Source organism: Syngnathus typhle, linkage group LG2 (genome assembly GCF_033458585.1).
Source record: "Syngnathus typhle isolate RoL2023-S1 ecotype Sweden linkage group LG2, RoL_Styp_1.0, whole genome shotgun sequence".
NCBI classification, from domain to species: domain Eukaryota; kingdom Metazoa; phylum Chordata; class Actinopteri; order Syngnathiformes; family Syngnathidae; genus Syngnathus; species Syngnathus typhle.
Genome location: NC_083739.1, coordinates 21362512 through 21385449, shown reverse-complemented (window position 1 = coordinate 21385449; position 22938 = coordinate 21362512). Strand labels below are relative to the sequence as shown.

General features: G+C 41.8%; 1 protein-coding gene across 3 annotated transcripts in view; it reads right to left on the bottom strand.

Annotated features, from left to right (window-relative positions):
• The window catches only part of LOC133150294 (forkhead box protein J3-like), a 45691-nt gene that overhangs the window by 9656 nt on the left and 13097 nt on the right, over positions 1-22938 (bottom strand). For all 3 annotated transcript variants that reach the window (XM_061272739.1, XM_061272738.1, XM_061272737.1), the window contains 4 exons: positions 11650-11724; positions 10529-10612; positions 3505-3606; positions 1389-1535 (listed from right to left, as the gene is read on the bottom strand). In XM_061272739.1, coding sequence (XP_061128723.1) covers positions 1389-1535; positions 3505-3606; positions 10529-10612; positions 11650-11724 — 408 coding nt within the window. The remainder of the gene's footprint in view (positions 1-1388; positions 1536-3504; positions 3607-10528; positions 10613-11649; positions 11725-22938) is intronic.

The window sequence follows — 22938 nt, the reverse complement described above, 5'->3', positions numbered from 1 at the left end:
CAGTAAACTATTAATGGTGCGGGATATTAATTACATCCATCCATCCATTTTCTGTACCGCTTAGTCCCCACGGGGGTCGCGGGCGTGCTGGAGCCTATCCCAGCCGTCATCGGGCAGTAGGCGGGGGACACCCTGAACCGGTTGCCAGCCAATCGCAGGGCACACAGAGACAAACAACCATACGCACTCGCATTCACACCTAGGAGTAATTTGAAGTGCTCAATCAGCCTATCAAGCATGTTTTTGGGATGTGGGAGCAAACCGGAGTGCCCGGAGAAAACCCACGCGGGCCCGGGGAGAACATGCAAACTTCACACAGGGAGGGCCAGAAGTGGAATCGAACCCGCACCCTCCTAACTGTGAGGCGGACGTGCTCCACCGAGCCGCCTGATATTAATTACATGAAAAGTTTAAATCCTAATGCTAGGACAGAGTTTGATACTCACTTTGCAACAATTAAAATCTAAATGGAAAAGACAGTGTCAGTTTCACATTCTTTCCCACCATCTCGTAGCATCTATAGGCAATTATAATTCCATTTTGGGGAAATGTCAAATTCTCACGGGTTTTCACAATTTGCAGCAGGGCTTGGCCCCTATCCCCTGCAAAGAGTTGAATTTTAATGGCTACTTAAAAAGAAGGCATTTCTTCTCCATTTGAATGCTGCTGACTTACTCCCCTCATCCCAGCTGTCATCTTCCTCAGCATCCACCCTTCTACAAAAGCACTTTGCTTTGATCCCTTTTCAATTTGGAACACACTTAGCATGACGCATCCTCCTAGCATTCAACCTCCAGCCAATAATCGTGGACTTTCCATCAAGTGCATCATTGTCGGCAAGCTATCGCTCAGCGGTAATCACAGGCAACCAGGAGGGGATCACCTACGACAGGTAATAAGACCCAACTAACTCCCGAGCCGAGGCCATCCGGCCACTTGGCATACAGTATGAGGTGTGAAATGACAAATGTAGGAAAGCAACGGGGTGGAGGGGTAGTAGGAAACAAAAGAAGGCCTGGTGAAATGAGAGGTTGATGAGATCGATGAGATCGATGAGATTGAGCTGACCTTTGCTCATGCAGGTGGGGATACATAGTAAAAAGATGCGTGACACACACGATGAACAGATATTCTTCTTATGTGCTGCATTTACTTTGGGGTAAAAGTCTTTTTGGACTTGATGATAACATTTTATTTCCTTTGAAAGGGCAGAAACCACAAATATACTTTTAACATCCTGCCGGCACAGCATTATGGCAATTGGAAATGGTGGCTGCACTGACTGACCATTCATCTAAATTTGTATACTTGAAGTGACTCGACAGAAAAGGCACAGAAATGCTATTTTGCAAGAAGACATGTAAAAGAATCCCAAAATGACGTCTTACCGGGGTGTAGTTGTGCATACTGCTGCCACCGGTCACGGTAGAGTTCATGCTGTTCAGATTGATGGATGTCATGCTCTGCTCAGAGAGACTGTTGCTCAGGCTGCCGGGGCTCTCACAGTCGTCAGCTTTCGGGCTGTACAGTGCTACCTGCATGCACATACACAGGTATCTTAATTTTATTTTAGTTTGTCGCCTTTTACTCGGACAATCGATGATCTCCGATGTAAAAATCGTGTCAAACATGTCATGTGTGTGCCTCTCTGTGGCGACTCCTGACAGGGAAGACCCGAAAGCTGCTGCTTCTTCTTTGACTTCTTCTTCTTATGGTTTATTCTGCAGTTCGAGAGTCTTTAGTCTGCTGCTTCTTCTACTTCTTCTTATTGCGTACACTGCAGTTCTAAAGTCTTTCCACTGGCTCCCGTTTAGCTACAGAATAGACTAGTTCTGCTACTGGTCAGTAGATTATTGTATGTTTTAACTCCCGAATATTTCTTTTTTTAAAAATGCCCATGGAATATGAATCCAATGGGGTCTGAGGTCTGCAGACTCAATTAGTGGACCCCAGAGCTCAAAGTAAACATGGCGCAGTAGCATTTAGCTGTTGGGCTGCTACAAATGGAATAAACAGTTGTTGTTTTTTTGTCCTGGTTGTGCTTGAGCTCTTTTAAAGAGTATTTCAAACCAATTAAATACAATGTTTTTCTTATCTCCTGTTATCTAGTTTGTTTTCAAAAACTTTTTTTTTTTTAAAGCATATTGCGTTGTGTATGAAATTAATTATCGAAATAAAGCTGCCTTTCCTTGATGCACAGATTATGTGTAACCACAGCTAACTTTACAATTACCACTTCTGTTTTATCTGATGGTGACCGATTGGAAAGCTTTTAAAAGCGATGCCTCGGGATTGCGTTGAATCCCAAATCTTGTTTGGCTGCGTTGTCAGAGTGGTGAAACAGCATCGGTGCTGCTTTTGGGCTACATTTAATTGTTCAGACAAATGAGACACAAAGACTGAGTAAGACAAGTACATCAAAGTCTGTTGCACCTCGCCAATATGTTGAGGTGTGGGCCTTGTCGCAGCAAAAAAATTTACACTCAAGTGATTTATGAAGGCATTTTAAGCTTTGCATATAAACAGAATGCCATCCGTCTTTTCACTGTCTATTTTGCTGATGGTTTTCAAGGTCACGAGTGGCATTGAGGCTGACTTATGGAGAGAGTCGGGGTACACCCGCGACTGTGCTGAGGGCTACTGTGAATGAGGTATTGACCAGTATGTTTTTGCTACAACAGAATTAAGAGATTAGCTTTCGACGTGCTTGGATGCAATTGCTAATTGATGAATGTGTGACATATTGATGGCCACCTTTCTGTCAAGATGTGGGAGGGGACCGGTGACGTGTGCTTCGTCCTTCCAATCACTGGATCACTGTCATAGCAAAATGCGTCAGCGTCTATGACGAGCTGTCCTTGAAGATCATTGGGAAGTAGCACACAACTGTGTGAGGGAAGCAATAATCTATTCTTTTCTTGTTTTTTGCACGCCTAAAACATTTTAATGGTGTTCAACTAATTCCGGGCTGCTGAATCCAAAAATGACATCTGTTGAATAAGCTTTCGTTTTTCAGATATTGGCAGATTTTTTATTATAATCAACTGATTGATCATTCATTTGGAAATATCCAAAATACGCATTTTCAAATGAAAGTGAAACACGTTTGTTGTTTCATCCTAATACCGTCAAGTTTTCTGAAAATTTCCTTGGTATTGAAACATGATTTACATGAACTGTAGAAGGCTCTCTGTGATAGCCATCTTTCATAATATTGCTTCATAAATGACCCTCACAAAAGGTCAGAACATGCGACGTGGTTTGAAAGCTGTTGCTGCCGCTACCGCACAAACTCTCTGTTTGATCGAGGTCAGGTGTCATGTACCACACACAAAATCCCTGCAAGACTGCAATAGCTCAACCGTGATATTACGGTGGTTACTGGAGCGTTACTCAAATTCTAAAGCTTAAGTGTATGAAAAGGGGAGGTAACTCTTTGTCACTATTTACTCATTAAAATAATTCAAAGTAGAAAAGCAATAGGCATACGTGCATCCGCTCTACCTTGTTTGTCACCGCGTTGAGGGCCAGAGTGGGAGACGCTCCACCTGACATGATGCAGTCCATTCGCAGAGACTCCGACTCCAAGCTGTAAGGGGTTGACGCCTGCAATGAGAGATAGAAGCAATACATTTTTATAATATGAATTACTAAATGCTCAATTGGTGTTTTGCTTTAAACATGTTTACTGTTCGACTGTTAGAATCCTGTCACCCTCGTTTTTTTTTTCTTCACTGGCCCTAATCCTCTTCCGTAGAATGCCCATATCGCCCATATCTTTACGACTGCAACTCTACCCCCTTGGTTCCCCCTCGGCTGCATGCATGTCATCACATAAAGCATCTCCTGCCATTCTTCAGCAACTTCACTAGCTAACGAACAAATTCACAGCTCAATTCAAGCTGCTCTTTTACACCTTCAACGCCATTCACAACATTGCACGTCCACACCTGCATGACCACATTACCACTCAGTCTGCCTCCTGACTGATGATTCTACTTCCCTTGTCAGACCTTCATCCGCTCCGTTCCCAAGCTCTGGAATTCTTTGCCTCAAGTCCTCCGACGCATCTCAGTCTCTCTTACCACTTTCAAATCTGAACTCACACACACACCTATTTAAGATCACCTAGTCTCTTTACCTGCACTGCATGTGTTTGTTTTATATCTCCTGTATAATTCAGTTCTTACTGTCTTTTTATTGTTGTGCAGTGTCCTTGGGGTCTCAAAAGGCCCTTGCAGCTAAAATGTATTATCAATATTAAAATAACCTTTTTAAAGCTCGAAGCAGTTAACAGTTAATACTGACGTAGCTTCCACCACAATCGGCTCCATAACAACCGATTGGGCCCAAAAAGTGGGCCCAGTCACAACAGATTAATATGAAAGTGAGCAAATGCCCACCAAAAATCAAGTTGCAGCGTTATATATTAGGGGTGTAAATCGCGGGTTTTGTCACGATACGATATCATATCGATACAAAGAACTACGATACGATATTTGCCGATATCTTAAAGCCTGCTGCGATTCATTCACGATATATTGCGATATAGTGCTCTACGATCGATTTTTTTTTTTTTTTAATAAAAAATATAGAACAATATCCTGATTTATAACAATTCATACGCAAAATCAACAAGGTACTGCAAACTCTTTATTTAGGAAATTACAAGAGTATTGTAGTATACAAAGTGCTTATTTTAACACTGAACTTTGATGTCGTGTTTTTTCTTTAAATGTGCGGCGAGATTTGTGCTCCCTGAATATTTGATCACCGCATGGCAGGATTTACAAACTGCACGTGTCTTGTCCGTTGAGCCATCTTTTCTTTGGAATCCAAAGTGCTTCCAAACGAATGACTTGAAGCCTAAAGGGGAGCAAATTTCCTCGTCTTTTTGGACACTAGCCATAGCACCAGCCCAGGAGCCGCGTACTAGTTGTCGACTCCCCTTTCACGTGCCTGCTCTGCTCACAACACAACAACGCCGCGCGCACTGCTCCCGGAAAGAGGAAGCGAGCAACAATGAACTGGATTTCAAAATAAAGTTGCGTCTAATGTCCGAGGTCAAACACGGCGATATAAATCGATGTTTACGTTTAGCATCGATGCCAATAAATCGTAGAGCATTATATCGATTAATCGATGTGTATCGATGAATCGTTACACCCCTATTATATATTATTTCTGCACTGTAATTTATAGGAACCTTAAACCTTAACATTTAATATAGTTTTCAACTTCAACCGCTTTAAAAAGTGTCAGCTGTGTCCAATTCGTCTCGACTGTATCCTCCTCAGCTAAAAGTAGGTCCAAGTTGTGGTGGGGGAAGCAAGCATGGCGACACTGATGGACGAATGAATGGGCGCTGCAATTAATTATGAAAATGGTTCCAAAATGAGATATTTTTCACCAAATTTTGGTCCAACTTTTGGGTGTTGGAACTCAAAAGTACCACTTAACATTTGATATTGTCTACTATGCGCCAATGTCCTTTTGTGCGTTTCTTCCATTTACTCATACATAAAAGCATAGTTCAAATATGATCTCTGTTGATTAAAAATATGCAGAAGGGGGGAGAGTAAAAATGAGAGAGGAAATGAAAAGTGACATTGCTTATGAGAAATGTCTGAATGTTACAAATTTATGATTACGTCGGGAGCCTCTTGAATCACCAGACCGCCCGCGGCCGCAACTCTGTAAACTATTTGATGCGTGCTTCGTTTAAATTGCCGGACACTTAAGTGACCCACAAAGTGGACACATTGCACGCACTAACATGCATCAAGGCATCCTCATGCATTATTCAAACATGGTGAATAGATTCAGGAGAGTTCATTGCTTTGTGTCCTCAGAGAGCTGCATAAGGGTTAACGGAATTTGAGGCTACAGGGAACTAGCCAAAGATCAACAAGGGACAAATTTGACACCTGGAAATAAAGAAAAAGGTGGATTATATTTTTTCAAGCCTGACTCCTTTTCGGGTTCAAGGCTGCTTTCTGTGCTGCCTTCCCAAACTGCTTACAGTAAGAGGATTGGTTGGTAACAATGCAATCTTTAATTTATGATAAACTCCCAAAGAAACAGGATGCTGTCTCCCCGGTGGAGCCAGTTACAAAGCAGACGGGATTCTGTGGAAGAAGGGAAATTGAGTGGTGGCAGATAATTCCAGAGAGAAGAAAATAAGGAGAGTGATTAAGCTGAGAGATGCAGGTAGGCTGCCTGTCTACACATTTAGACAATGCATGCATGCAACCGCTTTTTAGCCCCGCATCCCGCTGACTTAAAGCAAAGAAACAGCCAGATATTTAGTAGACCTTACCCCCCCCCCCCCCTTTCCTGATGATAACGCCTCGCACTTAAAACCCTCCTGCCTCGCCTCAGCCCAAGTGACAGCCCGCGGTGTGTCTGCCAGCGCTGTAAGCGAGGCGTAAGAAAGGAGGTCGAAAGGCCCATCCATATAAGACGACTTGACAAGCCTCGGAATTAATTAATGTTTGTAATTTGAAAGAAAAAAAATCCCCGGTGAAGAAAATATGTCTAACGGCAGCCCGAGGCTTTGTGTGGTAATTAACTGGAACATAAGAGTGGAATACTCTCCCTCCGCTCCCTCATCTCCTTGTTATCTAGTTCCCCTTGCAGCGTGACTTTTTCCTCTCAGTCTCATCCTCTAATTCCTCCTTGGATGCTCTCCTTTCACCCCTTCCTGTCATTTCTTGTGGCTCCTCTGTCTTTTACCTTCAAAAAGTCTGATTGCGCATTTTGTTACTGCGAGCCTGCCTGAAGCCTGAAAACCTCCCGCCGGAGATGAGAGCAGGCAGGTATGCGGGCCCAGACGAACACAGACACACAGACAGACAGACAGACAGCGCGAGAGATAATGATCAAGATTCAGCAGGCAGAGACAAACGATGAAAAGAATGCACAAGACTAGCTATGATTAAAAAGTGGTGTGGTTTTCTTGAATGAAATGACATCGCGTTTGTGTGTGTACGTAGTACGTGTGCGTGTGTGTTCACATGTGCTTGTGAACAAAAGGATCACATTCAATAACTCCACACAAATAGGAGAAAGATTTCTCGAGTTCCCATTTAGTCATGCAATAAATCAAGCTAACATCATGTGTGTGTTAAGTTGCCAAACATTGATAATATAAAAGTAAAAAAACTGAGAGGTAACCTGTAACATAAATATGTTTTTTCGGTGTTGAATGTACACTAGCACCGTTGTTTCAAGGTTACTAGATGTCCTCTTTTACCAGGACTTATCCATTTTTATTCCAGGACTGATTTCACCATCCAGCAGACAATTAATTTCCTCACAATGTACTATAACTTCTGTCCCACCTTCCAGTCCATTGGTCAAATTTCAGTCACCATAAACAGCACCGGTGATTGATTGTGATGTCACTCTGTCCTCGCCTCCCAATTCAAGGGCGACAGTATTTGTTCATGTATTATGTTCATGAACAGTTTTTAATAATCATTTTGAACATGTAGCCTGAGAGTGCAAAGTTAAAATATGATAAACAAGTATTTTAAAGGTTATTCTTAAAAGTACGCATTTGATTATTTTCTTAAGTGGATCGCAACTTAGATACAAGAAAATGCGAGTTGCAACCCAAAGGTCTAAGCCAGGGGTCACCAACCTTTTTGAATTGAAGTTGGGAGCTACTTCAAGGGCACCGAATAATGCAAAGGGCGACCACTTTGATAATACACTTCTGAAATAACAAAGTTACACAGTGTACCTTTAATTTTATATTTTTATTAATGATATTCTATGTGAAGACACTGAACATTAATGTTAGTGGGAAGCCTGGCATTGCAAGCTCTTCACCAGTGTACTGTAAACTATTTTTAGAACTGGCCTATGGCCGACTGATGTGGTCGCTGCGGGCGACTGATGTGGTCGCCGCGGGCGACCTGGTGCCCGCGGGCACCGGGTTGGTGACCCCTGATCTAAGCTATGCAAATGTTGAAGGCAGCATGTTGACAAAATCTAAACTCGGCACTGTGAGCGCACGCAAAAGGCAACGGAATGGAAAATTCACTTGCGACACCATCTCAAGCGGCGTCATCGCTGAAGACAATTAAACAATAAGAACTTGCCGTGCTTACTTCAGGCTGATGAAAGTTTCATTTCTGGATCGCACTGTACCGCAGACGCCTTGCATAGAGCAGTGTGTGAAGCTTTGTGTCATGTGCTTTACAAGCAGTGCAACCATTCAAGTCAAGCGAAGGCGTGTGCTGAAAAGGCTCTGTTCATCCACAGTGTTTTCCAGCCCGCAACGACTCATCCACTTCAATTAATGCAGTCATTCCGTAGCTGTACACATATAGGCCAAAGTTATGACCACCCAAAATGTCTCATTATTTTGGGATATGAGGCAGTGAATGATAGCAGCAATGTAGCCTAGAAAAAAAATAGGTGCAAAGAAGGCGACACATGTGCCATCAAAGGACTTCATTGGCCTTTAAAAACCACTGTCAAAGTTGAATATGGGCAAGGCAGGTCACTCATTACTGTCACAACCTGATTTGCAGTCCTTGCTGATCTGCAACATAAGTGCGCCGTCTTTTCAGTAGTTTGACATCGTAGTGTTGATTAATAGTCATTGTCAGTACACACCATCTGAACTTTTAATTGAAAGGAAACAACACTTTTTAAATAGTGGCTACGTTAACATGGAATCTTATATTCAAATTAAAATCCTGATTGGAATAAAAATGCTTCATGTACCCCATTCGGAATATTCTGACCATTCCAATGAAGATTTCCTTCCGAATGAGAGGGTTGGCTTATGTTGACTGATTATCCGATCTTTGCGCGTGAAAACACTTATTCTGACCTTTCTGAACAAACCGTGCACATCAGTACGCACATCATCATCGCATGAGAATGTATAGTTTAAAGACCATCACCAGCAAAACATGGAAGACGCTACGGCTTTCAGGTATACACGTTTTAGACACCTGCAGGTGGAGAGTTCATTCGTCGCTGTGCTTACAGCGATGGTCGAATGAGATCTGACTCAGATTTCTCTTGATTGTGACATTTCCTAATCAGTTCATCGGTCACATTGCTGTGAAGGTGGTTGGAAATGAATGCCTCTCTAGTTGACTGCAGTTCAAATTGAATCTCTCAGTGCGCTGAGGAGCGTGCTAATTATTTTGAAACTGTGCAATGATGATCAGAGTATACCCAGACAACAAGATGACGGCTGGAACGGAGAGCTCACTCTGCTTTCTTTGTATTCGCATTCACAGGTTCACGACTCACCCAGCCGCAGTCTGCTGGGTTGATGCAGAGTTACATATATTTATAGCCACAGTTGCTGTCAATCACTTTCCACAAAAACCCATTTCATTTTCCCTCGCATCTACTCAGACGCTTGTACCTGCTGTTTTCTGTGGCGTCTTGAGTATGAAACAAGTCTACCAGCCTGCAATTAGCACACACTTATATCTGGGTCAGCCCAGCTTCATCTGAAAGAAAATAGCGTGCAGCAAAAGTAAGGTGCGCATATGAGATACCACTCTTGCTAGAGGACGTGGAATATAGTCATAAACAGCAAATTGACATATTCTGACTAAATGCACAATCTAAACGATTTCAGACAATAGTTGCCGCAAAAAATAAAATAAAAAATCAGCCACTGTACTTTGCAGAGGTATACAACCGTCTTACACTGAGAGCTGTTCCTAACATTCAGATTTTCTTTGATAGCTACACGAGTCAAACAGCTGCCTGTATGATGCAGTAAAGTTTGACACCGGAGAAAACTGCAACTGCAATAATACAAATATGGTTCAATAAGTAGTCATTGGACTGTGTTTATCACAAAGCAGCATTCTTACCTTTTAAAATGACAGAATTCTTTATAACGCTCTTCTGTGTTGAATGTGTCGCTGACTAGCGTGGGTGGAAATGTCAATGTCACTTGAGCAGTGAAAAGCAACAACAGCCCATTTCTCTGAATTATATTAAGGTGCAAATGATTCATTGAAAAAAAGGAATAGAAGCAAATACCTGACAGAAAAAAAAATCAAATCAAACACCGCCTGTAATCTTTTCCCTGAGAGAACTTAGTTACTATTACTGGAGTGCGTACGTGTAGCCTGATTTTTATGCAAAATATCTACAAAATGGAATATCCCCTCTCTGGGATTAATAAAAGGATTCCTTCAGTGCAAAAAAAAAAAGCAACCGCATGCTTGTTTAAAATAAGATGGAAAGGAACAGCATTTGCAGTGAAAGCTTGTTCCAAATGTAATGGAATTCAACTCCCCAGGTTTCTAAGGTAACAACTTTATGAGAAATGCGATGCATGTGAGATCACGGGTCACGGTGACCTTAACAGTCAAGTGTATCATTGTAGTAAGCCTGCCAAGGACAGCAAATAGTACAATTCATAGAACCGTTTTGTATTTTGTGTTGGTGAATAATGATTTCACTCAGACATTGCATTCTGTAGAATAGGAATCCAAGCGTGTGCATTTAACAATCGACAAGTGGAAACATGACCTACCCTTTCTCCAGAGCGAGGCCTCTTCTTCGGCCTGCTGGGTGCAGCGTCATCTTTAGGGTTGGTGTCTATGGCCCAGTAGGAACCCTGCCGGAGGAGCCCAATGTTACGTTTAATGGCAGCGATTAAATGAATGTAAAATGGGAATGATGATGATTCGATGCTTGCTACTCAGTCTTTGCCCAATGGACTACAGGAAATTAAGTACAAAATAGTCCAAGATGATCTTTTGGTTCAGCCCTCCAAAACACTCAACAATTCAATCCGAGTATATATGCAATTTTATTTCCACAACCACTTTGGCATAATTTTGAGCAATATCGGGAAACGTTCATTTGATGTATTAATATAATTTATATGCAAGTGTGTAGAGATTTTGACAAGTATGTGTGTTTACACATGATGCATTTGACTATCAAATATCTGTAGTTTATGTCGAATTCTTTTTGAGTATACATATACTATATTGGAGGGAGGCAGCGTGGCAATCAAGATCTACTTTTCGTTACTAGTTCCTTCAGAAACAACGCACAAGCATGGCAACAACTTGTTCCTTGATTTCCTCCCGGTATCTCTCTTTCATGTTTCCCCTTAACTCCCAAAGAGGTCCAAAGCAGCAGACATAGAATTTCAGGAGGTTGATCCAGGCCATGAACACACACACATGTGAACAGAACACACACACACCTCTCCCTCATCTTTCTCCTCCCCCTGTCTCTCAGTCCCACATCACTGAACAGTACACAGCCAATTAACGTACGCACATGCATGATTTAGTTTCTTGCCTCCCTCAATGGCTTCGTACAGCCAATGTTACATACAAGTTATCTCCCCGTGCTGAGCTATCGACCACTTCGATCTGAGGTGTGAATTGAGGTGCCGGTCAGGTCCAAGCCGGGCTAATCAAGGGGGAGCCGCTAGCTTTATGTCTTCGCAGACCTACACTCAAGCTCAAGGATTCACTCTGAATTATTTAAACCTTCTTCCTTCTTATTTCATTTTTCAATGGCCCCAAAATCCCAGCAGCATGGCGCACCCCCTGATGAGTGCACAAATGTGGCACGGGGAGGGGGGGTTGCTAAACATGTACCAAGAAACAGCAGCAATGTTGGAGACTGACTTACTTTGCCAGGATCGTCTTTGGAGCGAGGCACTTTCAGAAAACACTTGTTCAAGGACAGGTTATGTCGAATTGAATTCTGCAAAGAGAGAAGGGGGAGGAATGCTGTGAGAACAAGTGAACCGACAGTAGATTTTTTTTCTTTTTATAATTAACAATACACAAATGACATTAGCACTTGCTCAGTAAAAAGGTGAATGCATTCACTCCATTTGCTGCCCTTCGACGGATGTGAGAATTTTTACGTGGACTCAAATCCGTGACAGAATTCTATCTAAGCCTCTCTGTGAGGGTGTCGAAATGATTTTCCTCGTTACTCAGCAGGCTGGTCAATATCGTCTATTTTGACGGATGGTTACATTTTGGGATCAGACCACTTGACCAAAATTGACGCAAGATGTGTCCAACATTGAGTCATCACTGGCTTTTGTGTGTGGTCCTCCCAAGCAGCCTGACAGGCATCAGTCAGGTCTGAAGATAGCAAGCATCATGGTTTACATTTGAAAAACATGTTAAATGTGCCTGTAGCATATCTTGGGAAATGTTTAACGACTAAGGCTTATCAGTGGTGCCTTGAGAAAATTTTACCGAAGGTAAGAGGTTCAGTTGGAGGGCGGAGGTTAAACTCTGTCGCAAACACTTGTTGCCTGTGCATCATTGGATATAAAAACCTGATAATGAAGTTTCACTTTATGTTGCTACCCTTGTTTCATGCCGCTACGCCCTCGACTGGTCTCAAGGCAATCTCAGGGCAGATTGAGACAAACAACCATTCACATGCTCATTTTTGGAATGTGGCTAAAAACCAGAAGTTCTTGGGTGTGAGGCAGACATGCTAATCACTACTTCACTGTGCAGCCTTTGTGTAGTTGTAAGTCGTGCAATGCTACACTGCAGAAAATTGAGATTACTAAGTGAAATGCATAGAGCATAACCCTTGAAGATGGTGCAATTGCATCAAAGAACACTCAGTCGGTGGGTCGCGCTTATGCTCAAGTTGGCATGACTGTGAATTCACCCCGGGCATTGTATTCTCAGGGCATTGAATCGATCACAACTGTAGCTGTCGGTTTCTGCCCTGACAATTGTGCACAAGTGACAAAAAGTCACAACCAAAATGGAGCAGGACACTTAATAAAAAATAAGCACTGTCTTAACTATAGCCAAGTGTTTTGGGGTGATTCTGGAACATATAAAAGCAGGCCCTATTTCATCCTTTTTGTGGCAAAACCTTAACACATTCCATAGTCGGTGTGTAAGAACGAAAGAAAGCAAAAGAAGAAGACTCATATCAGTGCAGGCTAAGCTGGCGTGAACCTGTTCTCCCTTCAGGCTTCTTTTCTTCACTCATCTGCTGTTGCTAATTAATACCAGGAGGAGATGATGGAGGATAGGAGGAATAACTACACTACACCTCCCCACTTATTCCACTCCGTATCAAGTTGAAGAGAAGAGCCGTGTCTCAAAACATGCTCCTCCAGGAGAAAATACTGTAGGAGTAGGGATTCTCAGCATTAGGACTATCTACAGCACAGACTTTGACGTTTATGGAGCAGTTTGGGTTTGGAACCAGAAGAGCATTTCCCCCCCCCCCCCCCCCCCCCCTCACTATTAATGATGACTGTGTGTACAGCTAGTCGCGGGTGTTGTGCTGTTTAATGCGGCTTGCTAAGGAGTGCGGGCTCCTGGACTTGAGGATGTTGGTTACATAAGGCACGTTTGACAAGCATGGCTGACTTTTTGACAAAATACAATGTGATATAATGTGATGTGTGACAAAAAGTAAGGTTTGAGGGACATGCTTTGGGGTGGAGGGTGTGTGTGCATCCATGTGCCTCCGTGTACGCGTTTGTCTGCATGTCTGTGCACGTGTGTGATTGTGATGTTTTGTGTATGGATCAACTCGAGAAAGTTATCAATGCAAGTACTGTTTGCATGCTCATGCGTGTTCATGCTCGGATGCAGACAGAGAGAATGCCGATTTGGAAAACAAGAGGGATATTTTGCCCAAAAGAAAAACCAATGTGTAGAGAAGCAACAAGCAAGCGGCTCCCTGAAACACAAAACCCAAGTAGGGTATCAAAGGGCCTAAAACATCCAACCAGTTCAGGATGTCCCCTGCCTTCTACCCAAAGTCAGGCGGGATTGGCTTTTGCACGTCCACAAGCCTTGTGAGGATAAGCGGTTCAGGATTAGTTTTGGATTCGTTTTGCCTAAATTGCAAGATAACATTAGCGCCATTAGTCTTCAGACAAAAAAGAAACAACTTAATTATCGATGTGCTCTTAAATTGTATGAAACAAAAAATTGCTTGACATTTTCTGAGTGTCTATTTTCTTTCTCAAGCTTGCCTGCCTTTTAGATTGTGATGTTTTTGATTCTTCACTGTGAAAGGATTAGTATAGCTCAGTGCTTCTCAAATAGTGGGGCGCGCCACCCTTGGGGGGCGCGGTGCTATTCCTGGGGGGGCGCGTGTGACCCTGGGGAACAGGCTTTTTTTTTGGCAGTACTAGAATAAAGTGTAATTGCGCGTTTACTACAGCAGGGGGCAGTGTCGCTCTCATTGTTACTTCTGTCACGTTTGCGACAGTGCAACATTTTACGACTTACAAGACAAGTTAGGATAGTCACGGTGGGGAGGGGGGGGCGCGAATAGTTTTCTTCTTGCTAGGGGGGGGCGTAACAGAAAATAATTGAGAAGCACTGGTATAGCTGATGCAGTTTAATATTGTCAAGAACATAATTTTGCTAACTTTGAGTTTGGCATTATTCTTTTCTGTGTCACAGGAAGTAAGTGGTATTACTTGACATGATAGAGGTGCACTCTTTTGCATATTATCATTAAAACAAATGTACCTTCCTTGTACCTTCTCAGGTTCTCGGCATCACCCAGACACCTTATTATATCCAAATAGTGATGGAGTGACAGGTTCACTGCAAAGAAGCATGCTCAAGTTATTGAAATGAGCCCTCCTTCCCTTCACTGAACAACTTTACAGAAGTCCTCTTTGAAAATGTATTTGAATTTGGAACCTGAATCATCTGCTTGTGTTTGTCTGCACGTGCATGCATGTGTGTGTGTGTGTTTTACAAATCTGATCACTCATAATCAATTATTAGACAAAACATGCACAGTTTGATGAGGTTCAGTTCAACGTGACACTCACACATCTTTACAAAAAAAAAAATGCAAGGTTATAGATAACCTTATACGTAAAGCTCGAGGATATGTATGGAAACAATCCATTTATTTCCGCAATTATATGACGTCAAGCTCTTCGCATGATGGACGACACCTCCGTTTCTACGTCGTTGCTACAGCAATCCGTCAGATAGGTCAATGATGTGGCCCGGTCGGAACAGGGTCAAATCCAATTTGGACACTTGCTAAAAACTGTGTGGACTGTCAGCCCTAAAAAATTACCCGATTGGTTTTTGTGCTCTCATGCATCGCAACCCAAAACATTTGTATGAGGAAAAGGTTTTGTGCACATCATTATTCTGGGCTAATTTACAAGCCGTCACATCTCTTTTGCAACTCTTCCGTGTCTGCTGCCTTCCTACTTGGAAGCCAGCGTCTTGTGCTGCCAAATATTGAAAAAGAAGTTCACAGGCTAGCAACCATCCTTCTTGTGTCACATCAGCTTAGCTGATTTAAAAAGACAAATGCTCTCAGCCTTTATTTCAATGCAGTCTTTCCAAAATAACAGCGGGACCAATCTGGGTTGCAGGGCAGCGAGAGGTCATGGTGGCGCGCTTCCTGCTTATAGTAGTGTCGGGAAAAAACACTCTGGAGAAGTGACAGCTTTTGTCAGCGATGTTCCATAAGACGAGGACAGAGAGCGAGGGAGGAGGAAGGATGAGAACCGGAGATGTGTGTTTGTACTCTGCACCCCCTAAAAATATGTCTGACAGGTTTGGCTTTCGTTCATATTGAATAAAAGTATGAAGACGATTCAACAATGGGTTTGTGAACTACACACGATAAGACCTTCCTCAGTTTGACTAGATTTGGCAGAAATAAACAAAATCAACAAGGTGAAAAGACTAGAAGAACCTGTCTAAGTGCCTGTCAAATAGAGGAACTTTTGAGGAAGCTCAGAAATATATATCTTTAGGTCTCAAATGGCTGCACAAAATAATTACATTATGATGGCTAAGCCTGAGAAAAATGCATCAGAACATTCCTTCCTTTCTTTTTTCCTCTTTTCGTTCCTCTTCTTTAGTTCCTTCATTTTTCCTGTCTTACTTCCTTCCTCATTTCCTTCCTTACGTCCTTGCTTCCATCCTTCCACTCGACGCACACAACCACCAAAAATTAGCTCAGTGTTACACGATGTTTTATATTAAAATTAGTTGTTACGACAAAAGACGTGAAAGTGCTCGATAAATAAATAAATATATATATCATATATACAATAATTGAATAAAAATAAATAAATAAACATGTAGGCGTTTTAATTGTATTTCTTTTTTTCTAATAAAAGTGACAGTTTTTTAAAAAGGTTTTAGACAGTGGAGGGGAATAAACTCTTGAATGTGATTGTGATTAAAATCCAAAAGAATAAACATGACTGTTTTTACTGTTTTAGACGAGCTCTTTAAATATTGGAGCAATAGGAACAAAGTCACATTTAAAGACGCCCTACTGTTCTGGCAGCAACTGAGTGGTTATCACAATGAAGGTGTCACAACTTGACTGTGTGCTTTATGTTGGTGAGAACTGCACAATCCAGGTTCTCCAGTCAAACTAAATAGTGGGATTTCCATCAGTCCACAAAGGCACCATGGCCATCAGAACATCACTGTTATCAAAAGCAGACAGCATTACACACAAAAACTGAATATGTGCCAATGCAGCACAATCAGACCGACAGAGCATAACATTTCAAGATTCTCCGATTAGCCACGCACGCACAATTAGTAAGTGGCTGACTAGGTCTTGCCCTATATAACTTAACAGTGGTTTGGCGATCGCGGCACAGTGGTTGGGAAAACTGCTCTAAATTACCCATAGGTGTGATTATGAATGTGTATGGTTTTTCGTCTCAGTGTGTCCTGCAATTGGCTGGCAATCAGATCAGGGTGTCCCCCACCTACTGCCCAAAGTCAGACTCCAGTGAGCCGGCAACCCTTGTGAGATTAAGCGGTTCAGATAATGCATGCCTGCAAAACTTTTGTGGGAATAAGCGGTTTGGATGATGAATGAATGAATGAATAATGGATATATGGATGAATAAACTCGTTTACTGCCCCCCCTCCTCCCATCCTGAGAAAAAAATGGCTAATAAGATGTCGTATAATTGTTGCTTAGGCCTACTGTTAGCCATATGGAAGGATCTAGAGGCCTGGCTTCTTTATCAGGAAGATCCTAGGTTGGATGTGTGTCAAATCCTTGAGGACATAGCGAATACAAATTCTTCTGTTTTAATTAAAAATGTAAGTCTTGGACTGCTAATATCGATTCGTACATAATTAGTTTTTCATGTTGAAATATAATTACTAGCTACATGTATACATGCTCCTTTATGCGCAGATATCTGTCACTTTGTTCAGCAAAGGGAATCTACTGTTTCATATTCCAAAGATGCATCATGTTGGGTTCTTATTGAATAATTTCAAATAATATCATATGTAAAAAATGGCAATCTGTCACGGATTTTAACATAACACACATGTTGACTTGGATAGTAATATGAAAATGTATCAATACAAAATGTGGACAAATACTTTTTCTTAGGCTCCTGAGTGATGCCATCACAACTGCAGCTACTTGCCCATTCACACTTTAACACTAGCATATATTATTTGTAAACCTCTTCAATCAAACCTGGCTCATCTAGGTTGCCATGGTTACATTGAAGGAGCAGTTTATCAACAAAAGACAGCGAGCCATTGGGCTTACTGTCTTAAAAAGTAAATCACAACTTCACACAGCGTGGTTATACAAATACACACACACACACTAACATCTGGCCTGCAGACGCTACCACCATGACATAGACTGGGAATGTAGGCGTATAAAGCAGTGTGGTATGCGTTTCTTCTTTATATGGCTTCTGGAATATTCTGATAGTGATTGTGAGCAAAAGCATCACAGACGGGTCAACATTTAGATTTAAGTGAGTACTACAGTATACTTGATCATAACAAACTATGATGATGATGATGATGATGATGAAGATGGATAAAATAATAAAAAAAAAAGGTCAATGCATGCAATTTTACATTTTGACTGACACATTACATAATATCTAATCAATACAATCACGGTCAACCACAATGTATGTACCCTGGCTAAACAAGAGTCAGTGCATCAGCTGTACCTTTACAGTGAGCAACCTGTGTTTGACAATTGCCATCTTGCACGCTGAGCTACAAACATGCACATTAATGTACTCTGCATAACTGTACTGCTGAATTGCGTTCTTTGCATACCATTGAAACGCAAAGCAGCAGCACAGCAAAGATATTTCAGATGCGCTCAAGCGACCCGAGGAGGCTTTGTGCAGCTAAAGAGCCGCTACGACTCCCAGCAGTCTTCCTCCAAATGCGAGCACACTTGACAGCGTACGCCGACCTCCGCTGTGCTTCGTCGCGGATCTCCCGCCGAGACGCAGGGAGAGGATGGCAGGCAGAGTAATGCCTTGCTGATGATTCATATCAGGTGATGATGCAGTGACGTCGGCAGCGCATGCTGCCAAAGGCCGAAGGCCATTGTGATAGCGCTGCCCTTTACTACAGCACATTAGCTCATGTTAATTTGCAGGCAATTAGGCCGGGTTGCATGCAAGCTAGTTTGAGGCGATGGAGGATGCAGGGGGTCGAGAGCAGGTTAGTCAGCAGAGACTACAAACGAGGCATTTTTTAATGCTGTAGCTCAAGTGTGCCATCTATCTATACTTCAGTGTCCCTTTTACTGCTACGTATTGAACTGTGCGAAAAGGGGAAATCGTGGGGAGATGCATGGGTGTGAAAAAGGTGGCAGCAGGACCACTGAGGTAATGGGAAGGTAGTGCAGAGTACAATTTAGAACGAGAACATTTTCAATGCAATGCCTTTTTAACAGAAAATATTTAAAAAAAAAAAAAAGATAATTGATACATTTATTATTTTGGATTTTATTTAATGAGCTCACAATATTCCAATTTTACAGATGATAGAATCTAGACAGTCTCTTGTCCACTGTCAGCTGGGATGGGCTGAAGCTCAGCCTCAATAAAAAATTAAAAAAAAAAGGATACGCTGTAAGGGTGTAATATAAAACAATTTAAATCTGAAAATTGGTTTTGAGTTGACGAACTAAATCGAATCATCAAATCTTAAAAAAGTTGCATCATCGGATCATATTACACCCCATATATCAAGATACATATCAAACCTTTCAATATCTCAACTGTACCGTAATTTTCGGACTATAAGTCGCTCCGGAGTATGAGTCGCATCAGCCATAAAATGCCCAAAAAAGTGAAAAAGGTAGGCTAACGTGACATAAACACAAACTAAAAGCTGAGAACGGCCCTGACGTAAAATTCAGAGTTATTCAAAAAACTATTACATAGGGGTGTAACGATACATCGATACACATCGACTTTATTTTGAAAGCCAGTTCATTGTTGCTTGCTTCCTCTTTCCGGGAGCAGGGAGCAGTGCGCGGCGTTGCTGCACATGAAAGGGGAGTCGACAACTAGTACGCGGCTCCTGGGCTGGTGCTATGGCTCGTGTCCAAAAAGACGAGGAAATTGGCTCCCCTTTAGGCTTCAAGTCATTCTTTGGAAGCACTTTGGATTCCAAAGAAAAGATGGCTCAACGGACAAGACACGTGCAGTTTGTAAATCCTGCCATGCGGTGATCAAATATTCAGGGAGCACAAATCTCGCCGCACATTTAAAGAAAAAACACGACATCAAAGTTCAGTGTTAAAGTAAGTAATTTGTATACTACAATACTCTTGTAATTTCCTAGATAAAGGAAACCTTTAGTACCTTGTTGATTTTGCGTATGAATTGTTATAAATCAGGATATTGTTCTATATTTTTTATTAAAAAAAAAAAAAAAAAAACGATCGTAGAGCACTATATTGCGATATATCGTGAATGAATTGCAGCAGGCTTTAAGATATCGGCAAATATCGTATTGTAGTTCTTTATATCGATATTATATCGTATCGTGACAAAACCCGCGATTTACACCCCTACTATTACATAAATAACACGTTAATAAAACCATCTGTGTCACTCCAATTCATTAAATCCATCAATCGTCCTTTGTCAACAATGCGTGCGCGCCGCTGACGGCTCTTGCACTTCAAAATATTCCACAGGCCCATATAACGATATATAAATTATATATCAAATAACTATTATATAAGCAAGAATGTTATCAAACCATCTGTGCACTCTAAATCATTAAAATCCGCAACGTTGTTTACATAAAGAACAAAGATTGACTCGACGGAGCTGCTGCTGACGCGCCGTCGAGCTGCTGCTGTCACTTGAAATTCAAATTACAGTAATCCCTTGCTACATTGCGGTTTGTTTATCGCGGTTTCACCTTTTTTTTTTTTTTTTTTTTTAATATTTGAAAAAAAACATATAAGTCGCTCCTTATTATATGTCGCCCACCCCCCACCCAAACTATGAAAAAAAACACGACTTCTAGTCCGAAAATTCCGGTAATTGCAATATGGTGATGCTGATAAGCTGCTTTATTTGTGCTCACAGTCATCATACAATACATTTTTATAGGGTAACACAACCTAACGAACATTTCCCATTAATTTGACACCAACATGTCAAATTTTATAACCTTGTATGGTGTCATGATAATAACAGCAAACACAAGTGGCCATTACATAAATTTGTATGTGGCCAGAATGTGTTGTCCTCATTTAAACTCTGTTTACCCTGCACCCTCGCATTATCATACAGAGCAGACATAGTGCGTGTACAGGGTAGTAAAAGTCTCCTCTACTCGCTGACAGTCTTCACTCCTCCCGCCCCAATTTTCTCTTTCCTGCTGAGCTCCATGTGTAATCTGCAGACTGCACACGTATACTCTGCTTACCTGGGTGGGTGCACAATCAAGTGCGTGTGCGTGTGTGCGTGTGTGTGTGTGTGTGTGAGGATGACGGAGTGGGTGAACATCATATGAAGCATGTGTTGGTATGGGGGGAAAAAACCTGCGTGTGCGTCTTGTGTTGGTACATTAAGAACATGTCTTTCTACATGTGCGTCCAAATGTCTGGCCAACATGCCAACCAAGCTGACAGCAATCACCTGAACTGGAATGACCCCAATTTACGTAATCTTCTGAGTGATGGTCATAGCTGGTATGAAACAAGGCTGCCTGACAATGCCTTGCCTCTTCCTTACACTCCTGCTATGCAATGCTAATTCTTAGCCTTTCGTTTACAAAGGGAATGCATCAAATCACAGTTAAATGGAACTACTCGTGTGCCGCTTTTATGCAGTTAACAGGCCTACCGTAAATGTCATCACACAACTTGCAATACTAATATACTGAACACAAGTACTAGTTCTTTTCTGACCAAATAATTTGATCAATGTTTTTTTAACCACCCCAAAAATTGATAAAACACAAATTGATTACTCTCCAACAGCAAGGACGGTCTGAATATGGCAGGAGTTCTTCAGAAATCTCTAAATGTACTCTAAGCAGCAGATTGTATTAATGACATGCTAACATAAAACCATAATGGGAATTATCTGAATGGCAATGACCTCAATGGAAAGTATCCCTCTCTCTATGGGATACGGTCCTTGCTTTAAATACCCTGCACCGATCTCACGGACGAATGCCAGAGCGTGTGAAAGTAAATCCGCCACGAGTGTGCGGCTGTAATGATGCTACTATGCAGCCTCACACGCAAATCAGTGGAGTGTAATTATGGGATCCCAAAACATTCTGACACCCAAATACAATTGAAGAAAGGGGAAGTCTATAAGCTGCACTGACAGAAACCCTAAAAGGCCTAAATAAGATCTATCCTCTCTTCCATAATAGGAAACAAATTGAGTGAGTCCTGCAATGGAGGTAAAAGGTGTGCCAAGTCAAGCTGGTATGCGTGTCACCTCTTCAGGCATGTATCTTCACACAGGGAGCAGCGGATAGAAGATTACAGACTGACAACAATTGGAGAACGCACATGGAAAAAGACAGGTGGAATAAAGAGAAGAAAGAGCTCCATTAGAGAAATTTGTCAACATAATGGAAAGACTACACTGAACCTGTTTACTTCGGGTGACACGTTGTCGACCAACCGCAATTGGTGAAAGTTCGTGATGTACAAAGACCACATTAAAAGAATAAATAAATAAAATAAGGTTGTGGTCTTTATCTTTCCCACATGCTTAAAACACTTTTTAAGCGTATTTGAACACACCCAAAAAATGGAAAGCACAAAATGTATAGAAACTACTGTAAGTATTAGGAACAAGTGAGTACCGCAACTAGTATCAATTTCAGCCTTATTTTAATGTATCGGACATCGCGACAGCGGCCGATACCAGTCATCGATACTGGGGGGCCCTCTTGTGGCCGTTTTACTTTCAAGAACTAAATGAAATGCATTGCAGACCGAACGTTATTCTAAATTAATTCTATCTATGTATGTCAATCCTATTTTATGCTCATCAGGATTATTCATTCATTTATCTCCCGAATCGCTTATCCTCACAAGGGCCGCGGGCATGCTGGAGCCTATCCCAACAGTTTTTAAGGCAGGGTGGGCAGAGTAGACCTCGAACTGGTCACCAGCCAATCACAGGACACACATAAAAAAACAGCAATGTTATCACTCGTGAAGCAAAGACTGAGAAACTTGAGAATGCACAATGTGAAATTCAAGCATGGGATAATTGGTGTCATCTTCCTTTAGTTCACCTTCTCAAAAGCTAATTGCTCCAAAAGTGGAAGCCCTACTACACAATGTCTGTGCTGATAAGAAACCATGGCAGCATAGGCTACTGCGACTTCTTAACTTTGTGTCAGCCTTAATGACCTCCAAAGTTTTCAGTGCGAGGGTTGTTTCTCTGTTTTATGACAAGCAGGTCGCAGAATTGATGTTAATTGGCTACCTAATTAGCTTGCTATCTAGTATAATTGGGACTCAAGAATGTTCCTCACTTCTGTGATAGTGAAAGAGCAAGAAGAGCACTCGGGGACTGCCAACGTCCGCCAACATCCACCAAATCTGAGTAAACAGCTATGACGTTAATAGTTACCAAATGAAGATGAGAGTTTTGTCTGGAATTGTCCAGCCATTCCAATT